Below are 19,532 nucleotides of genomic sequence, written 5' to 3'. Positions count from 1 at the left end.
TTCAAAATTGTGAGGACTGAAAAAGTTGTATATAGCTCACTAAGGCTCTTTTGACAGCATCTTCCAAACCTGTGACTCTACCACCCGGAAGGATGAGGGCAACAGATACAAGGGAGTGCTACCACCTTCATGTTTCCCTTCAAGCCACACGCCATCCTGACTTGGAACTATATTACTTTTCCTTCACTGTGACTGTTCCAAATAGTATTGTGGATATAAAGCAGTTCAAGAAGGTGGCTCATCACCACCTCAAAGCAGTTAGAAATGGACAGAAAATGCTGCCCTAGTTAGTGACATCCACATCCTGTGAAAAGAATAAATTGTTTTTAAAAAGCAGGAGGGAAACGTTGGGATATTCAGCTAGAAAAGAGTGCTCAAGCCAATGTTGTGGAAGCATTTGAAAATGGATAAGAGACTTGAAGACATCAGGATACGAGTAAAATTTTCCTGAGAAAATGTATGGAAAAACCTCCAGCCAAGGACTTACGGAATGTAAAAAAAAGTTATGAAAAATCCCACTTGCCACCTACACCTCCCTTTCCCATAATAGCAGGCATCTATCTCCATTTAGTGCATGTTGTGAATGATCTTGCTTGATAACCTTGACATTAATATTATATTTTAAGAAAAGTTTAAAATGAATTCCATTCATTCATAGTTTTCACAGAATAATGGATAAGTTATGAAATGCAATCCCAAAAAGGCCTCGTAATGAGACTTGTTTCTGTTATTTGCAGTCTCTGTTAGTCAATGACTTTCCATTGCGTACCACTCCTTTGTATAATATATTACGCCCGTCAACTCTAAGAAGTGCTTTGGGAGAACTAGTCAAAAATTAAAAGCTGACATTGACTACCTACCCTTTGTTATATTGACACCACACCTGTACAACACACATATCTGTCACCAGTTCAGTGACTGTGATTGTGAATAAACTTTACTATGCTACTATTGATCTCTCTGTTATGTATTCCGCTCAATTAATTTAGATTGTTCCTCTTTAATTTTGTTGAACTGTTTGTTACCAGATGGTGCACTGACTTAGCCTTGTGCTTCTTTTGCATTGAATCCGACCATGACATTGTCCATTATAGTCAATCGTTCCTGTCAGTTAATTATACAATTTTAATTTCCTAATGCTAACTGCTAATCAATGTAATCCCTGTAATAGAAACATACTAATTTGGGAATCTGACCAGTATATGATCTGAAGGGCATTTCACCGCAGTTATCATCTTTGTCACACACTACTTTGGTATGAATAAAGTTATCCATGATTAGATGGTATGCCATTTTTCTTAAAGCAGTTTCTTATCTGATTTATCAGGAGCAGCACATTAGAGTGTCTACTAGTATTTTTAGGTAGTTTGATACCCTGGTGATTAAGTATCCCATTTCATATGGATTTTAATATGTTAATTCCTTTGCAAATTGAATTTCATTGTATATAGATTTTTTAACTTGTGGAAATTATCAATTTAAATTGATGTTTGAGACAATTGTTAACATGTTCAGGGGAAAGAAAATAATTTGTGGTGTCAGAAGCAATTATTTGTTTTATAAGGATGTTGTGCAGAGACAACGTAGAAAAACATGATATCGAAGTGAATAGAAATCATTCATTTTGCTTACCAATATTCAAATTTTGAATACTTTGAATATAATGTTTGTGGGTTTGTATTGCTCATCTAAAACATTTTTTGATTTAAAAAGCAGGAAAACTGAGGAAACCTTTTATCAAAGTTGAAGCAATGAGCCGGTAAGCTAATCGTATCTAAATTAAGGAACAAAAACAAAGTTGCTGGAAAAGCTCAGCAGGTCTGACAGCATCTGTGAAGGAAAAGACCGAGTTAACGTTTCGGGTCCAGTGACCCCGACGAAGGGTCACCAGAACCGAAGCATTAACTCTGTTTTTCCCTTCACAGATGCTGTCAGACCTGCTGAGCTTTTCCAGCAACTTTGTTTTTGTTCCTGATTTACAGCATCCACAATTCTTTCGTTTTGTATCTAAATTAAAATATGTTCCTAATTCAAATGCTCTTCTCAACAGCTGATTGACATTGCATTAATAGTTTGAAACGTGTTTCAATTTAGTGAAAAAATTTACTGAGTGAATTGAAACCTTAAGAGAATTTCGGTTTGTAAATAGTTCTGCACATATCTTTCACCTCTCCAATTTTGTTGTTGCAGCATTAACACCTAGATAACCACATTTTTGATTTACCACCCATTCGGAGTGGATGCCAGAAAACACAAATTTTGACTTTAAAAAATGTTACTGATTTTTGATCTAGGTAGATATTATAGTGTTATTGGAGAGACAATGAAGTATAGATGCTGTTGTAATTTGAAAGTTCTGGCAGCAAACTTGTGCACAGCAAACTCCCAGAAACAACAATGTGAAAATGACCAAATAATCTGTTTTTGCGACTTTGAAGGATAAATATTGTCCAGGGCACCAAGAATCATTCCCCCGCTCTTTGAAATATTGTCACAGGATCTTGCCCAACTGAGGGGACAGATGAGTATCACCCTTCTGATAAGGCATTAAGTTATGACAGTGAAGTGCTCCCTAGTGTCACCTAGATTTTGTCTTTGGGATAGTCTCCGAGTCAGTAACTTTCTGACTCGGAAACAGGAGTGCTACCCATTGAGCCACTTCATTTTTGAAACATTAAGCTTTAAAACACTGTTTGCACTCTTATTTCTGGTCAGCTCCTCTGCTGAGCAGTGTTGAGCACCTGTGTCGAACTTTGTCAAGTGCAATTTTTTTTGCAGACCCCTAGTGCAAGGCTTGAGTTGCCATTGACAGTATTCTGGTGGCAGAGAATGTGATGGGTTGGAGATTTAACATTATTCTGATAATAATAATGAAGACTTGTGTTCCAGACCTTGCAGTGCCCCTAGTTGAGCTGTTGTAGTACAACCACAATACTAGCATCAACCTGATAATGTGGAAAGTTGCCCAGGTATGTCCTGTATGCAAAAAAGCAGGATAAATCCAACCCGGCCAATTACTGGTCCACCACTCTACGATCGATCATTAGTAAAGTGATGGAAGGTATCATCATGATGCTAGCAAAAAGCACTTCCTTAGCAACAACCTGCTGATACTTAGTTTAGAATCTGCCAGGGTCACTCAACTCCTGACCTCATTACAGCCTTTGTTCAAACATGGACAAAGAAGCTGAATTCTTGAGGGGAGTTAAGAGTGACATCAAGGCTGCATTTGACCAGAGTGTGGTATCAAAGGACCCTTACCAAAACTAGAGTCAACGGAATCCGGGAAAACTGCTGGTCCAGTCATACCTAACTCAAAAATGTATGGCTGTGGTATTTTGACGTCAGGCACTTCAACTCCAGGATGTCACTGCAGGAGTTCCCAGGCTGATGTTTTGGACTCAACTATGTTCAACTGCTTCATCAGTGGCCTTCTCTTCATCGTACAGTCAGAAGTGGGGATGTTTGCTGATGACTGCTCAATGTTGAACAGAGTCACAACACCTCTGATTTTGAAGAAGTCCATGTCCAAATGCAGCAAGAGCTGGACAATATTCAGGTTTGGGTTGACAAGTGGCAAGTATTATTCATGCCACAAAGTGTCAAGCAATGACCATCTCCAACAAAAGTGAATCTAACTATAGCCCTAAATTATAAGTTTCAGCACATTATTTTCCCCTCCACTTTCCCTGTACTGTGGAGGTCCGATTAGTGGCAAGTAGGTTGAGTCTGACCATTAGTCTTTGGACAGTCTGCGCTCTGTCTACTTGCTGTTTGTGTTAAAAGGGATTTTAAAGCTCCTTGAACTACGATCAGCTGCTAATTGTTAAGATTATAAACGTACTTTTTTCTTAAATATTGAAAATTGTTTTATTCAGCCATTACAGACCATTGTATATACAGTTAGATTGCTACCCAGAGATCAACTACCTTGGTCCAAATCCCTGGAGTCCTTTTGATATGGACAAGAAAAGCAAGACCAATGATAAGCAAAATAAAGGAAAGGCTAGGTAATTCAACTTCTTGTTTTCAATTAATTGAATGCAAAAACGCAAAAACACAGTAACAATAACGTTTCAGCTTGCTTATTAACATATAATCAAGAATGTCTGTTGGTTATTATGATTTTGTTTGTTTTCTGCCTGTGCATCAGTAATTTGCCACTTATGCGTGCTTGAATTAGGAGACTCTGGTTAATAGTGAGCCCAGAAGTAAGAGAACCCATATATTTCAGCTTAATGATATATTACCTGTCACAAATTGGAAAGATGAATAAAAATATTCCCTCTGTTGCTTAAGCTGTAAACTACAGCATAGCTTTTACTGAATGTTGAATAAATAAGTAAACATTTATGGAACCCCAGTAGTTGGTTTATCATTATTGCCAATTTAACTGAACTGAAATTTGGAAAACAAAAATGATTCCATTGCTCTGACTCTGGTGATTTGTCAGTTTCTGACCTCCCTTGTTGGTGTTTGAATGATTGGTGAGCTGAATGAAGTGTGGCAAAGTAGTGCGATGGTTGCATAGCAATATTGTCATTGGCCTAAATGTGACTTTGTTTCACAGCAATGTAGTTGACTATTAGCCTAGGAATAGCCTAGCTAGCCACTCAATTTAAGAGCAGTCAGGGATGTACAACAAAAGCTGACTTTGCCAGTTTGCAGGTTTTCATAGAATCATAGAATCCCTGCAATGTGGAAAAAGGCCCTTCAGCCCAACAAGTCCATACCGAACCTTAGAGCATCCCACCCAGACCCATCCCACATAACCCACCTAAGCTACACATCCCTGAACACTATGGACAATTTAGCATGGCCAATCCACCTAGCCTGCACATCCTTTGCACTGTCGGAGGAAGCCGGAGCACCCAGAGGAAACTCGTGCAGACGTGGGGAGAATGTGCAAACTCCACATAGACAGTTGCCTGAGGGTGGAATCGAACCCGGGTCCCTGGTGCTGTGAGGCCGCAGTGCCGTCCATTTGCTGATACCCATGTTCCGTTTAAAAAAAGTTATGAAAAAAGTATTTACTATATAAACCAAAGATGAGGTAGGAAACACTTATCAATAGGTGCATGAGAATGTATGAAATAGGAGCAGGAATAGGTAATTCAGCTTTTCAGACTAGCTGTATAGTTCAGTGAGGTTATGGCTGGTCTGCTATTCCTTGCTGGTGTTCTGGGGGAGGTGCATGTTCAGCAGTTGCTGAAAGTAAGTGTGCAGATGTAGCAGGCAGTAAAGAAGGCAAATGGTGTGTAGGCATTCAGAGTGAAAGGGTTCAAGTACAGGAACAGGGATGGCTTGCTGCAACTGTATAAGGGCATTGGTGAGACCACACTTGGAATACTGCATACGGTTTTAGTCTGCTTATCTGAGGATGGATGTTCTGGCTCTGGACAGAGTGCGACAAAGATTTACCAGTCTAACTCATGGGATGACACAGCTGACATATGAAGAGAGACTGGAGTTTAGAAGAATGAAGTTGGGAGAGGGGTGGTGATGGTGGTTTCTCATAGAACCCTATAAAATTCTAACTGTATAGACAGGGTGAACACAGGATGTTCCTGATTTCTAAGGATACAAGGTAGGCTATTTAGAATAGCATAGAATACCTGCAGTGTGGAAACAGGCTCTTTGGCCCAACAAGTCCACACCGACCCTCAGAGCATCTCACCCAGACCCATCCCCTTATTGCCCACCTAATCCACACATCCCTGAATACTATGGGCAATTTAGCCTTGCTAATCCACCCAACCTGCACATCTTTGGAATGTGGGAGGAAACCGGAGCACCTGGAGAAACCCATGCAGACATGGGAAGAATGTGCAACTCCACACAGACAGTCGCCCGAGGGTGAAATCGAATACAGGCCCCTGGCGCTGTGAGGCAGCAGTGCTAACCACTGAGCCACCGTGCCACCCCATTTAGAACTGAGGTGATAAATTTCTTTACCCAGAGAATGGTAAACTGTTGGAATTCTCCACCAGAGAAAGCAGTTGAAGCTTGTTTTCAAGAAGGAAATATATAGTTCTTAGTGCTAAAGCGATCAAAGGGTATGAGTGGCATGGTGGCACAATGGTTGGCCCTACTGCCTCATAGTGCCAGAGACCCAGGTTCAATTCTGACCTTGGGCTACTGCCTCTGGAGTTTGCACTTTTTCCCTGTGTCTGTCTGTATTTCCACCGGATGCTCTGATTTCTACCCACTGTCCAAACTTGTACAGGTTAGGTGAATTAGCTGTGCTCAATTGCCCTGTGGTGTCCAGGGATGTGCAGGCTATGTAGATTAGCCATGGCAAATGTTGGGTTACAGGGATGGGGTGGGTCTGCTGTTTGAAGGATCTATGCATACTTGATGGTCTGAATAGCCTTTATCTACACTGGGGATTTTATGTTTCTATCAAAGAAGGGACAGGGTACTGAGTTGGATGATTAGCCATTATCATATTGAATGGCAGAGCAGGCTTGAAGGGCTGAATGGCCTACTCCTGCTCTTATTTTCTCTGCTGCTATCCCTTTGTTTTTAATGCACAAAGGGTACAATAAGAGGTTGTTCTGGTGTTGGCTTATGTTCAGGTCATGGTAACGACTTTGAAGAATCTTAAAAATGCAGTGCAGTCATGGTGTTGCAACAACTTGAGCATGGAGAGCACACCCAACTGAACTGATTCCTCCTCAGACAGAGATTCTTATTGACCTGGGTCTCCAAAAACATGTACAGGAGTCTTGGACCCACGGTCTGAAATAGCTTGCAGAAATTCCTTGTGTGCCAATCCACTACATAGATGGCTTTGTTTTCCTACATGGGCTGCAACTGCATACCTTTCACTTCCTTGCCCTCATCAGCTGTCTGGACATGCTGTCAAGTTCCATCCCACTGTGTGGAGGTAAAGCTGTCAGTGCGGGAGCCCTCCCATTTCTCGCTGGGGATTTGCCGTTGAGTGTTTTGTTCATCAGGCACTGTGTAATCAAATATTAAGTTGGGTCATGGACTCCCAGTCACTTGTAATTTTAGTGGCAATGAGGAGATATATTTTTGATTTAGGATGTGGACATCACTGGCGAGGCCCAGGCTAGCATTTGTGGCCCATCCCAAGCACTGTTGAATTGAGTGGCTTCAGAAGATAGTTTAGAGTTGACCACATTGCTGTGGATTGAGGGTAACTTACAGGCCATCATATTTCCTTCTCCAAGATATGTTAGTGAACCAGATGGGAATTGCTTTTCGTAACAATCCATGATTGTTTCATGATCACCATTATTGAAACTAGTTTTCAATGTGAGATTTATAAATTACATTTAAATTGTACCATTTGAGCCCATATTCCCAGAGCACTAACGTGGGCTTCCAGATTACTTCAGTGACATTGCCACTGCCATCTTTTTCCCGTGTTTATTTAGGCCATGCAGTAGAGTAATCCCATTCTCAAGGAGCAGCTGCTTCACCTTCAGCTCCACTGTCCTGATTTTTGACCGCATGATGCGACAGGAGTGGGCAGGGTAGAGGATCTTTTTGTTTGTCCACACCTGGGCCTGGCTTAGGGGGCCATTAACAGGTCCAGATAGTGGGTTGTTGAGATAGTTTGACCCAGCCACCTCCAGTTCTTAGATATCTCTGTAATTGGGTATTCTTGGAGAGGGAGCAGAGATGTCCCGTTGTACACATGAGCCCTTCCAAAATCAGCCTGTTGGCTGTATAGGTGCTGTAGTGTATCATATCCATCCAAAATTATATTTCATTTTAATTTGTTTCTTTCAAAATGTTTTATTGATACAGTGTCCCTTTAAGGATTAGTTCATTTGTTAATTGGTTTATTTGGCCTTGCTCAAAAGAGTACAAAGTGACACTCCATTCGATCTCAAAGGAGTACAAAGAGGCATCTTTTTGACACTGGCAGGAAGTTGTACAGTTGAGAGCTATTGTGTTGTTTCATGGGGTGGGTATGAGACATTTAACAATAAGTAAACACTTTTGGTTAGATCCGAATGTTACATAGACTACTGTGAATAGGACTGTACCATCTCGGCTGTGACTAACTTTTCATTTGCTTCTAAAGTCAAAGCAAATTTTGCCTTACAAATTATAGCTGTCATTAACAATAACAGCTTAAGAGTCAGACTCCTGCATTTATAGAAATCATTGCTATTTTGTATGCCAAGTGATTAGTGAAATACTTCATGCAGTAAACTGGCCAGTTATGAGTGTTATTATCACACAGGATTCTTTTGAGATCTTGGAGTCTCTGTCATAATATTCAAGGCTATGGGCCATGTGCAGTAAAGCTGGACTAGTATAAGCAGCAGTATATTTTGGCAGTTCAGACTCTATAGGCAGAAGGGCCTCTTCACTACTGTATGATGCTATGATTCTGACATTCGCTGGTGACGAGATGTTGTCACAGAAGGACATAAGATCTGCTTGTAGGAGATGAAATAGAACCTAAGAAAACATTTTGCTTGCAAACACCACAAGATGTGACACCTAACAGTATGTAACTAACCAAATTTAAGAAAACAGTGCTCAATTAGATAGATGTCAGGAAGTGTTTTTGGGGCTAATCTTTTGAAGTGACTTAACCAGACAACTTTGTATGATTTCTGTAACTTGAAATGTTTGGAAATATCCATTATTTAACTAACTGCCAGAGGATATCAAAAGTATATAAAAATACAGTTTTTAAAAAAAAATTGTTATTTGAAAATAAACACAAACTGTCATATATTTGCTTTTCTATTTATCTCTTGGAAGCAGAAGTAAATGTCACAAAATAGCATGCAGTGAAAAGAACTGCAAAATGGACACAAAAATCACAGAAACTTTGAAAGAGAAGAAGAAGAAGGGTTACTGTGAATGCTGCATGATGAAGTATGAAGATTTAAAAATTGTAAGTTTTAACTTCAAACTATTTTCATTATTTTTGCATACATTGCGCTATGTAGAAGTGTTATAATAGCTTAGGATCAACAGATTAAATAATTCTGGTTAACTCCTTCTGAAAAAGGAAAGTGAGCACTTAAAAAGTCAAATGAATGTGGATAGAAACTGAAAGAGAACTGCTCCAGCCATCGTCTTTAGAAGTGTCAAAAGTAGTGTTGTAAAAGGCAGAACTGCTGCAATGGTTACAGATACCATATTGGCAAAATCCCTCATGACTTTTTGTGTAATTTGATACATAAAATCACCAAGCACCTGCTTAAAACCAGTCATCTGTTTATATGAAATATGACCACTGGAGGGAACCAGAAAACCTAAAGTAGCTCAAATTTAATCTTTGAATATACATTGTGTTAAAGTTATAATGTTAAGATGTCATGGAGCAAAAGGCAGGGAGCCATAATTGTTGTAGCAAAGAAATAAAACATTTGTCTAGAGTGAATGTGAGTGGCAGAATAATGAACAGCACTGTCTGAAAGCAAAATCATAAAAAATCAATCCAATTCATGGGAAAAAAAAACTAGGGGACAGAGTTTCTGGTCTGGAATTGTTAAATTCATGAATAAGTGTTAATAAGACAACAAACTGTTCCTTGAGCTTGTGGTGAGGTTCAATCGAACACTGCAGCAGGTAAAGAACACATTTTATCACTTAATTTCTCCTGCCCTTGGCTAGATGTTTACATTTTTTTCTTTCTCCCCCTTTCTCCTTGTGCATACAGCACTTCACATTTTCTTTCCAACTCTTACTCTCTCCACAGATGAGAGTTGCTGAGTATTTCTAACTTCCTAGTGTTTTTATTTCATATTTCCAGAGTCTGCGTCAGCTTGCTTTCAGCTTAATTCTTCTGTATTTCTTTACAGCATCTGAAAAGTGAACGTCATAAGAAATTTTCAGAGAGCACAGAATTTAATGTTGTGGATAAAATAATTTCACAGTTCGATTGTGATTTTATAGAACTCCAGAGAGATAAAGTGAAAAGGTAAAAACATTATTTCTCCATTGCATTAATTGAAAGATGATATAAACTTCAATTATATTGTTAAAAGTAGTTTTCATTCTGGTCACACCTATCTCCTTTTCAGGTGCATCTTTTCTTTGTATAAAGGAATCTCTAGGAACTGCACTACCTTCCAAAATCGTAGCATGGTTACAGCATAAAAGGAAGCCATTTGATCAGTCACATCCGTCCCAGACCACTACAAGCGTTCTCATTTGAAAGTCACAGTTGAGTCAGCCTCCCTCACCATTTCTAGTTGTGACCACTTGTCACGTCGCCTCTGATTCTTTGGGCCATTAAAAAAATGACATAATTCCCCAAGGATCACTGTATATCTGTCTGCGCTCAGCAGAAGTGTTTTTCCTTTTTCATTCCATTACAGCCAGCTTTCTATTTCTTGTGACATTTCTGTATATCAAATATGTCATCATTGATCATATGTGGAGCTATAACAAGATTCTTTTTAACTTTTTTTTAAAAATTAAAGGCATTCTAGTTAATTTATTAAACTTAATTTTAAATTATGGCTCTGGTAACACACTTTCCATCATAACACAACATGGTAACCTCAGCAACCTCTTATGCAGCCTTTTCATTGGACTGTCTTTGTGGTTGCATTCTCACTTGTCCCAGTAAAACAGGATTGCCACCAGCCATGAGTTATCCTCCAACCGAGTGGTCATAGCTTTACTGATTATGGCGTCCTTCCCTCGAATGTTAGTAAAGGAACGAATGCTGAGCCACCCGAGTCTGATCAAAGAAAAATCAGGAGTCTTGATGGTAAATAGACTCTGAAATAATTGAAAAGTGACATTCAGGAGTGCAGTTGAAGAGCTGTGCAGAAGGGATGCTTGATGTGGATGATTGAGAAAATTGACAAGACTCATGTTCTGGCTGTTGCCAAAACATTTCATGCTTGCTGTTGAAACCCCTTCACCAGACATTCCTTCAACTAAAACAGAACATGCACATTCTTTGCATCCTATTCAGCCCATACCTGAGATTTACGCTTTATACTACCCTGGTACTAATACTAATTCTGGTACCATTGCATCCTTTATGCACACCTTTGTTACCCCCCAGCTTTGTGCTTTGCTGTAACTTGCTTCAGTGATCTTTTAAAAATTTGTTCTCTGTATGTAGGTGTTACTGAACGCAGACTTCATTTTTGTGGATTCTAATTGCCTAGGTGAGGTGATGCTGAGCTGCTGCCTTCAGCTGCTGCAATGATTTGATACAACTGAGTAGATTAGCAAACCATTTCACAAGGCAATTAAGTATCAACTATGTTGATGTGAGTCTGGTCCATTATACCTGTACAACCCTCTGCAGGTTTGAGTCCAAGTGTATGCTTTTTAGAATACTGACCTACTCAATCCTCTGCTCCAGGATGAGTGGAGCGACTTGTGAGAAACATGCCTCTCTTGTCTGGACCACACTCCCCAAAATTCATAGCTTCACGCCTTCCGAGTATTTCGTCTCCTTTTGAATTCTCCATTGGCCAGCAATATTAAAATATAATAGCTCTTGTAAGCATATATACATGAGGACATTAAGTCACTTGGAGGCAGAAACAGGAGAGATTATCATGTGGAATAAGGAAATAAATGTGAGACAATGAACAAATGTTTTCTGTCTTCGAGGCGGAAACCAAGTTTAAAAAACAGAAATAGAAGGTGATCTAACAGTTAATAAGAATATGGAAAAACTACTGGAGAAACTTGGTATTGTAATCTAACAAATCCCTAAGACCTGTTCCTCTGTATTGTAGGGTCCTACAAGAAAACTATAGAGATAGAGGATGGGCTGGTTGTGACTTTCCAAAATTTCTTGGATTACAGAATGGTCCCAGTTGATTGGAAGTTAAATGTGACATCTACACAAAAAAAAGAAATGGGGAGGTATGGGTTCATTAGCCCTACATCTGTTGTCAAAACACTGGAATCTACTAAGGAAGTCTTAGCAATGTGCTTACAAAAGCATTGTATGCTCAGATCAATCAACATAGCTTTATGAAAGGGGAATTGTATTTGACAAATTTTGAGGATGTAACTGATGAGACTGATAAAGAGGAATCCTTAAATACAATATACTTGCATTTCCAAAAGGCATTTCATATGGGTTGATAGAGTTAAAGGCTCATATATTAGCATGGACGGAAAGTTGGTTAACTGACAAGAAGCAGAGAACTGGGATAAATTGGAAACTTTCAAGTTAGCAGGCTTTTACCAGTAGAATACAGCAATGGTGAGTGCTGGGTGTGGCTATTTGCATACTGTAGTATTGACTCAGCCAGAGAAACAGTAACATATCTAAGTTTGCTGATGATAGAGCTAGCTGGGAATGCTAGCTTCAAGCAAAACAGAGAAGTTGTGACTATGCAACAGGATGGCAGATGGAACACAATGTGGGTTATTTACTTTACACATATGATAGAAAAGCAGAATATAGGTGCGAAATTTGCAAATGTTAATTTCAGAGGGACCATGGGTGCACTTATATAAGGAGCACGATATTAACATGCAATAAAGCAAGCAATTAGGCAAGCAGGTTATAGTTGATCTTTATTGCAAGGAGATTGGAGTACATGAATAAAGGAAGTTTGCTCCAGTTGTAAAGGGCTTTGGTGAGACTACAGTTGGCATACTGTACAGTTTTGGTCCCCATATTTAAGGGAAGAAGCATTTGTATTGGAGGTAGCGCAACAAAGATTCACAAATTGATGCCGAGGATGAGAATATTCTCCAATGTTGAGAGGCTGAGTAAATTGGGTCTTCATTCTCTGGAGGTTAGAAGAATAAGAGGTGATCTCATTAAAGCACAACAGATACTGAAAGAACTTGACAGGTAGATACTGAAAGGTTTTATGGCTAGGAAATCTAGAATTTGGACATAATTTCAAGATAAGAGGTTGATCGTTTAGGACTGAGATAAGGGGTTGTTTCTTCACTCCAGTTCTAAATCTTTAGCATTGTCTTTTCCAGAAGTTTGTGGATGCTGCATGATTGAATGTATTTAAGACTGGAGCATAAGTTAAAAATCAATGATGATCATATTGAATGGCAGATCAGGCTGAATGTGCCAAATGTTCAACTCTTGCTCGTATTTCTTAAGTTCTGATCGTTTTCTTAGCCCTTTCATTATATTTGTCTGTTTCTCCACCGAAGAATGTTTTTTATATTAAAGATTGTATATAAATGTGATTTTTCATTCTAGGTCATGTCCTGTGTGGTTCCATAATCTTATACATATTAATATCTTGGGATTCTTCATCAAACAGAATTTAATAATCCATTTAAAATGGTGGGAAAAGCAATTTTACAGAACTGAGTCTATGGCAGGGAGCTTCTTTCTCTTGTAATAATGAACTCAAAAACCTTGTGGTTAAAAATTCTGTGCCAAAATAACTGCCATCGTATTTTGTCTTTATTAATGTTGACTGTTGTGAGAAAACACTTTTAACAGATTTTTAAATTGAATTTAGTGCTTAAATTGTCCAGATGATCTTTAACTTGCTATAGATTTAATGTACTACTAAGTTTTTTTTTCTATCTACATTTCGTATTTCTGTACTCATGTTTCCCTTTGTAATACTGGTTTTAGTTGCCAAAGAAAGAAAATGCTGGAGCAACACAACTGATTTGTCATCTTCCAAAGAGAAGATCTAGATTGTTTTGATTACTTTTAAATTATTCTTTATTTAAAAGCGTTGAATTTATTGATATGTTTTAAATCAAACTATCTAGCCATTGTGCCCTTCACAGTGGCAAAACAGATCAGTAAGTCTACTGTGCCATTTTGTGATAAATCCGTGTTCTGTCACTTATGAATATTTAATTGATTAATGAAATAATTGGACATTTTCATTCTCCTATTTTAACAAAAGGGTTTTGTTTATGTTTAGGACAAAGTGCAGTATTGGTGTAAACACCTATGATTTCACCAAGATAAGTATTGCAGGAATACATGAAGAATTTCGAAGACCGTATAAGGAGCATGTGGAAGGAAATAAATCCTTAATAATGTGCAACACAAAGGATTATGAAAATGTCAGTGGATGGGAAACTAAGCAAAGTACTTTGTCTTTCCAAGGAAAAGACATTGTATCTTCAGGTACCCTGAATTCGCCTAGCCAGATATTACCTTTGTCTACACCAAGTCATGTTAGCATTTCTGAAATGCTACTTCTGTCCACTTTTGTTAACAAAAAGTCCTTTGGGGAAGGAACACCTGCAGTTAATTTTGAAAATCAGAAAAAAGAAACAAGCTGGCATAGTTTATCTTTGTGCCAAGGGGACAAAGGTAGTTCCATAATTTCAAAAGTCTGTATGTCGGAACAATTGCATCACCTTGGAAGGTTACCAGTTGAGAGCTCTCCATCTGTCACCGAAGAATCATCGCGTAAGCACCCGTTTGATCAGGATGTGTGTGAGACTAGGTCACAACCAAATTCCACTGTATGTTCTGACAGTGATGAAATCAAAACTGGGCTACATAAGTCATCCAAAAATAATTTGCAACATAAGCGCAAAGAACTGGAAAGTCCAATCCTGCATGTTCCCAAGCATTCTAGGGTAAATGATCATGATCCACGTGATACTGCAGCAGCCCCTATTGAACGTTCATGCAGCCCTGTACAGACACAATTGTTTTTTGGCAAGGGAAGAAGTGAAGAATTGATGCATAATATAATAGTACCTTCGTTTAATTTAGCTGCACATCAAAACACTGAATTGGGTCCAATTCCTCCAACTATATTTTCTTCACCCTGTACAAAACTGCATCGAAAAGTGAGATTTTCAGCTGTTTATGGAAGAAATAAAAAGAAGGCTCAAGATCATAGAATGGAAATAAGTTCTCTTGCAAAAGAGAGGTGCTTGATAGAGGAAGGTGAAGCTACCAACTTGCCATTGAAAAGTTTGCTGGAATTATTTCAAACTAGTGAAAACAGTGGTTCTGAGTTTTCGGGCTTTACCGATCATTCATCACAGAAAATGTCAGGGATGTGGGATAGCGATCAACCAGAGAATATCCTGTCAATTTTTGCCCAATCATCATCGTTATCATCTTTTCTTGGTTTCTAGTGCAATGCTTATTTGTTTAAAGAATGACATGAAGGAACTACAATTTTATTCATGTTCTACTTTTACCATGAATCCGTTCTGGTTACATATAGGTTTTTTTCAGTTTGATCACTTTAATGTGCCTATTAGAATTGAAAATAGAAAATAAATGCTGTCTACCTACTACTTTGAGAACAATGAGCCCATTTTACCCTTTTTTTTGCATTTTGTTTAACCAATAATAAGATCACTTTGACCTAAACTTTTGTCCATAGATAGCAAACTTTGTCAGTAAAATCCAATAATAATTTTGAATTTTTTCATTTGTTCATGGGATGTGAGCATCACTGTCATTTATTGCTCATCCCTAATTGCCCTAAAAAAGGTGGTGGTGAACTGCTGCTTTTGCCCTGCATTACATATAATTGCAAGTTTTTTTTATAGAAGTGTATAGCCATTGCTGAAATAATTTAAATTTTTATCCATACAAAACTTTTAAATGCACTATAGTTGTAAAGCTTTTTGGTGTAAAAAAAAATCCTCAAGACGTGGAATCAACAATCAATACAAAACAACAGGGGAATAAAGTGGTTAAGTTACAGGCAGTCCCTGGATTACAAATGGGTTCTGTTCCTCAGTATGTTCGTAAGTCAATTTGTGCACAAGTCAGAACGCAATACAAGATGGTGTAATGCATCTGTTCATAAGCACTACCTAATGTTCACATGTTGGATTCTTAAAAGTAATAGTAATATAGGATCTTGTTCATAAGTATGAATGTTTGGAAGTTGGGAACCACCTGGTAGCTGCTTTTTCTTTTGTGACTGGGATACGGATCTAATGGATGACCGGGATCTGTGATTGACAAAGACCTTTCCAACTCCATAGAGTAAGTTTGGTTACTAGCCAAATTTAGCCCCTGCCTGTGAAACGACACTGCAAAATCTGGCAGTTTTACTTGGGTGAAGAGCATATGAGGTAGAGAATTGAAAATGCCATATCTATATTGTATGGAGCTCTTCTTTTAAGAGAGAATTGAATGACATTCAGTTCTGAAGAAAGGTCATTAGACCCGAAATTTTAACTCTGATTTCTCTTCAACGATGTTGCCAGACCTGCAGAGATTTTCCAGAAATTTCTGTTTTTGTTGGTAATTGAGTGACATTGTTGGAATTGGATATCTCTTACTCTGAATGTGACCTCTTACCACAGAATATTGGAGAGACTGGATCCTTAAAAATGCGCAATCATCATTTCACAAAGCTGATATCCGATCTGTGAGCATTTAAAATTAGTAAAGGCAGAACTGTTATCTAATCCCTTTGAAAAGAGATGCCTTCCGTAAAAGTATAAGAAAAATAATGAATAATTTTCATTGTATACCCTCTTTTAACGTGGTAAATCTCGCAAGGTCATTTCAGGAGACTTATTAGAAAACGTCTGAAGCTGAGTCTCAGAAGGACGTTTTGACATCGATGGCCAAAAACCTGATCGGGGGAGAATTTAAAGGGACTCCTTAAGGAGGTGAGAGACAGACAGTTTTAAGGAGGAAATGTCAGAACTTGGAGCCTAGATAACACTAATCTGTAGAGGCTAGAACATTCCTGTTGAGTTACCAAATCTTACCTCATGTATTGATTGGACTTTTGTCGGGGTAGGAGAATAAATTCTGCTCAAGTCTTCGTTGGTTGCTATTCAGAAAACTGATTATCTAGTCCTCCACAGTTCAACATGAAAAAATAACAATGGGTGTACTAACTAAGTTACCAGAGGTCAAGGAGCTGTATCCCATCAAAGGTGAAGTGAGAATCTGAGTAAAATGTTGTAAAGCCAACAGGATGAGGTTGTAGTGCATTGAAAATAATTTTTAATGCTCTAATCTCTGCCGTTAGTGCAGTTTATTAACAAATACACCTATATGCCTTGTGGCAATCCAGATTTTAAGTCTACTTAGTATTTCTGAATGAATTACATTATGCCCTTCAATTTTACAGTCCAAATAATAAATTCTTAAGACTGCTATGGGAAACATCCACGTAACAAAAATTAAAGATACTTTTGAATGTTGCTTCAACCAGTATAAAACAAATTAAATTTAATACAGTTATAGCAATGGGAAATCCAGTCATAATCGATAGTTGTCTGACATCTATTGAAAGGTGTGCTCTATTTATCATCAAAATTGTTATTGCATTTGATTTATCTACTTTTTATTTCATGTAATTGACTTCTTCATGGTTACTTTAAACATGTTATTCATATTTTTTAAAATTAGAATAAAATATTGGATCTTTTAAAACTGTAATACTAAATGTTTTCTGCTCCTTGTGTAATTAACTAATTGGCAGAAAAGAGACCAACAGGATTCTATGCACATTTAAACATTTCTCCAAAACACTGATAGCCATTATAAAGGATTGATTTTTTTGTTTAAAAATCTGTTTTCAGAATGGCTAATATCATCTACTTTGTTAGCTGTTTGCACCAAATTGTCTAAATCTGTAGAGACTGAAATGGTTTGGTATGGGTTCTGTGGAGTTTTATACAGCAAGACAGCAATGGAAAGAGAAAATGTGACTTTTGTTTATTAACAAATAAATATTAACACTCCACATTGCAGAAAAGCCTTATATAATAGTAATATCTGAGCAACAAGTGCAAGTACATGTCTCTTAGTATGAAACAAGCATTCTATTCAGGTTCTTGCTTGTCTGAGGACTGCATCTGTAAAGCAAATTGTAATGTTAAAATCATTGGTAAGCGTCATCTAGTAAGATGACTCAATTTAATATTGTTGCATACATTTGTCCAAATATAGTAGCTATGAGCATTCTAATTTGTCAACCTATTTATGTATTCTGTTCTGTTTTGTGCTACATGCATCTACTTTGCTGTTTGTGCAAAAGGTTGATTTTTGTTATAAAACTGATTTTTTAAAAAATTCGCTTACGGGAAATGGCACTGCTGGCTGGGCTAGTATTGCCTATCCCTTGTTGCCCTTGTGAAGGTGGTGGTGAGCTGTCGTCTTGAACCCCTGCAATCCAGTTGCTGTAGGCAGACCCACAATGCTGATAGACAATTCCAGGATTTTGACCCAGTGACACTGAAGAATGGCTATAAATCTCCATGTCAGGATGGTGAGTGGCTTGGAGGGATGCTCGCAGGTACTGGTGTTCCCAATATATATACGGTTTTCCTCCTAGATGGAAATGGTCATGGGTTTGGAAGGTGCTGTCAAAGATGTTTCGGTCAATTTCTGCAGTGCGTCTTGTAGATAGTACACGGCGTTAAACTCTGGTGGTGGAGGGAATGGATGTTTGTGAATGTGGTGCTAATCAAGTGGGTTGCTTTGTTCTTGATGGTGTGAAGTTTTTTGAGTGTTGGAGCTGTACCCATCCAGGCAAATGTGGTGTATTCTCTCACAAAGAGAACAAAGAATAGCACCGCACAGGTACAAGCCCTTTGGCCCACCAAGACTGCCCCCACATTACCTCTATGCTGTCTGTATCAATCAATTCCTTCCTGTTCCCATATCTCTCAAGATACCTCTTAAACATCCTGTTGCCATTGCATCCACCTCCTCTGGCAGCATATTCCACATTCTCACTACCCTCTGTAAAAACCTGCCTCACATCTCCTTTAAACGTAACCCCTTTTACCTTGATCCATGTTCCCCATTAATTTAAATCTCTACCCTGCAAAAAAAACCAACAATTATCCATTCTATCCTTGCCTGCCATAATTTTGTAAAGTTCTGTCAGGTCACCCCTCATTCTTTGAAGTTCAATTGAGAGCAAACCAAGTTTGTCCAATCTCTTCGTGTAGCTAATACTTTCAAACCAGGCAACATCATGGTAAACCGTTTTTATACCCTCTCCAAAGCCTCCACATGCTTCTGATAGTGTGACGACCAGAACTGTAGACAGTATTCAAAATGTGGCCTAACTAAAGTTCTATACAACATGACTTGCCAATTTTTATACTCTATGCCCCAACTGATGAAGGCAAGCGTGCGATATACCTTCTTGACTACCTCATCCACTTGTATTGCCACTTTCAGGGAACTGTAGACTCCAGACTTTTGCCTTGTGGAAGGTGAACAGGCTTTGGGGAGTCAAGAGGTGAGTTAGTTACTGGAAGACTCCCAACTTCTGACCTGCTCTTGTAACCGCTGTATTTATATGGCTAGTCCAGTTCAGTTTCTAGTAAATGGCAATCCCCAGGGCATTGAGAGTTGGGGGTTCAACCACGGTAGCACCACGAATGTCAAAGGCACTGGAATTTGTATTGCCTGCCATTTGTATCATTAATGACACTTGCCACTTGTCAGCCCAGGCCTAGACATTGTGCAGGTCTTGCTGCATTTGGACATGGACTGCTTTTGTAACTGATGAGTCATGAATAGTGCTGAATATTGTGCCAATATTGGTGACCATGCCCACATCTTGCTTTTATGATGGAGGAAAGGTCAGTGATGAGATAGCTGAAGCTGTTTGGGCAGAGGACTTTGCCTTAAGGAATTCCTGCAGAGG

General features: G+C 38.6%; 1 protein-coding gene across 3 annotated transcripts in view; it reads left to right on the top strand.

The window, feature by feature from the left end:
• The window catches only part of LOC109928488 (protein DBF4 homolog A-like), a 36,676-nt gene extending 19,503 nt beyond the window's left edge, over window positions 1-17,173 (top strand). The window contains exons 9-13 of one of the 3 annotated variants that reach the window (XM_048606113.1): window positions 1,717-1,759; window positions 3,879-4,010; window positions 8,752-8,887; window positions 9,801-9,919; window positions 13,842-17,173. In XM_048606113.1, coding sequence (XP_048462070.1) covers window positions 1,717-1,759; window positions 3,879-4,010; window positions 8,752-8,887; window positions 9,801-9,919; window positions 13,842-15,021 — 1,610 coding nt within the window. In that variant the 3' untranslated portion in view covers window positions 15,022-17,173. Of the gene's footprint in view, window positions 1-1,713; window positions 1,760-3,878; window positions 4,011-8,751; window positions 8,888-9,800; window positions 9,920-13,841 lie in introns of all 3 variants that reach the window. The other 2 variants (XM_048606108.1, XM_048606101.1) reach the window with 2 other exon arrangements.
• Window positions 17,174-19,532: the final 2,359 nt, after the last annotated feature.

The sequence above is a fragment of the Rhincodon typus genome, chromosome 2, assembly GCF_021869965.1.
Source record: "Rhincodon typus isolate 14 chromosome 2, sRhiTyp1.1, whole genome shotgun sequence".
Lineage (NCBI taxonomy): Eukaryota > Metazoa > Chordata > Chondrichthyes > Orectolobiformes > Rhincodontidae > Rhincodon > Rhincodon typus.
This window is presented reverse-complemented; position numbering and strand designations above follow the sequence as displayed.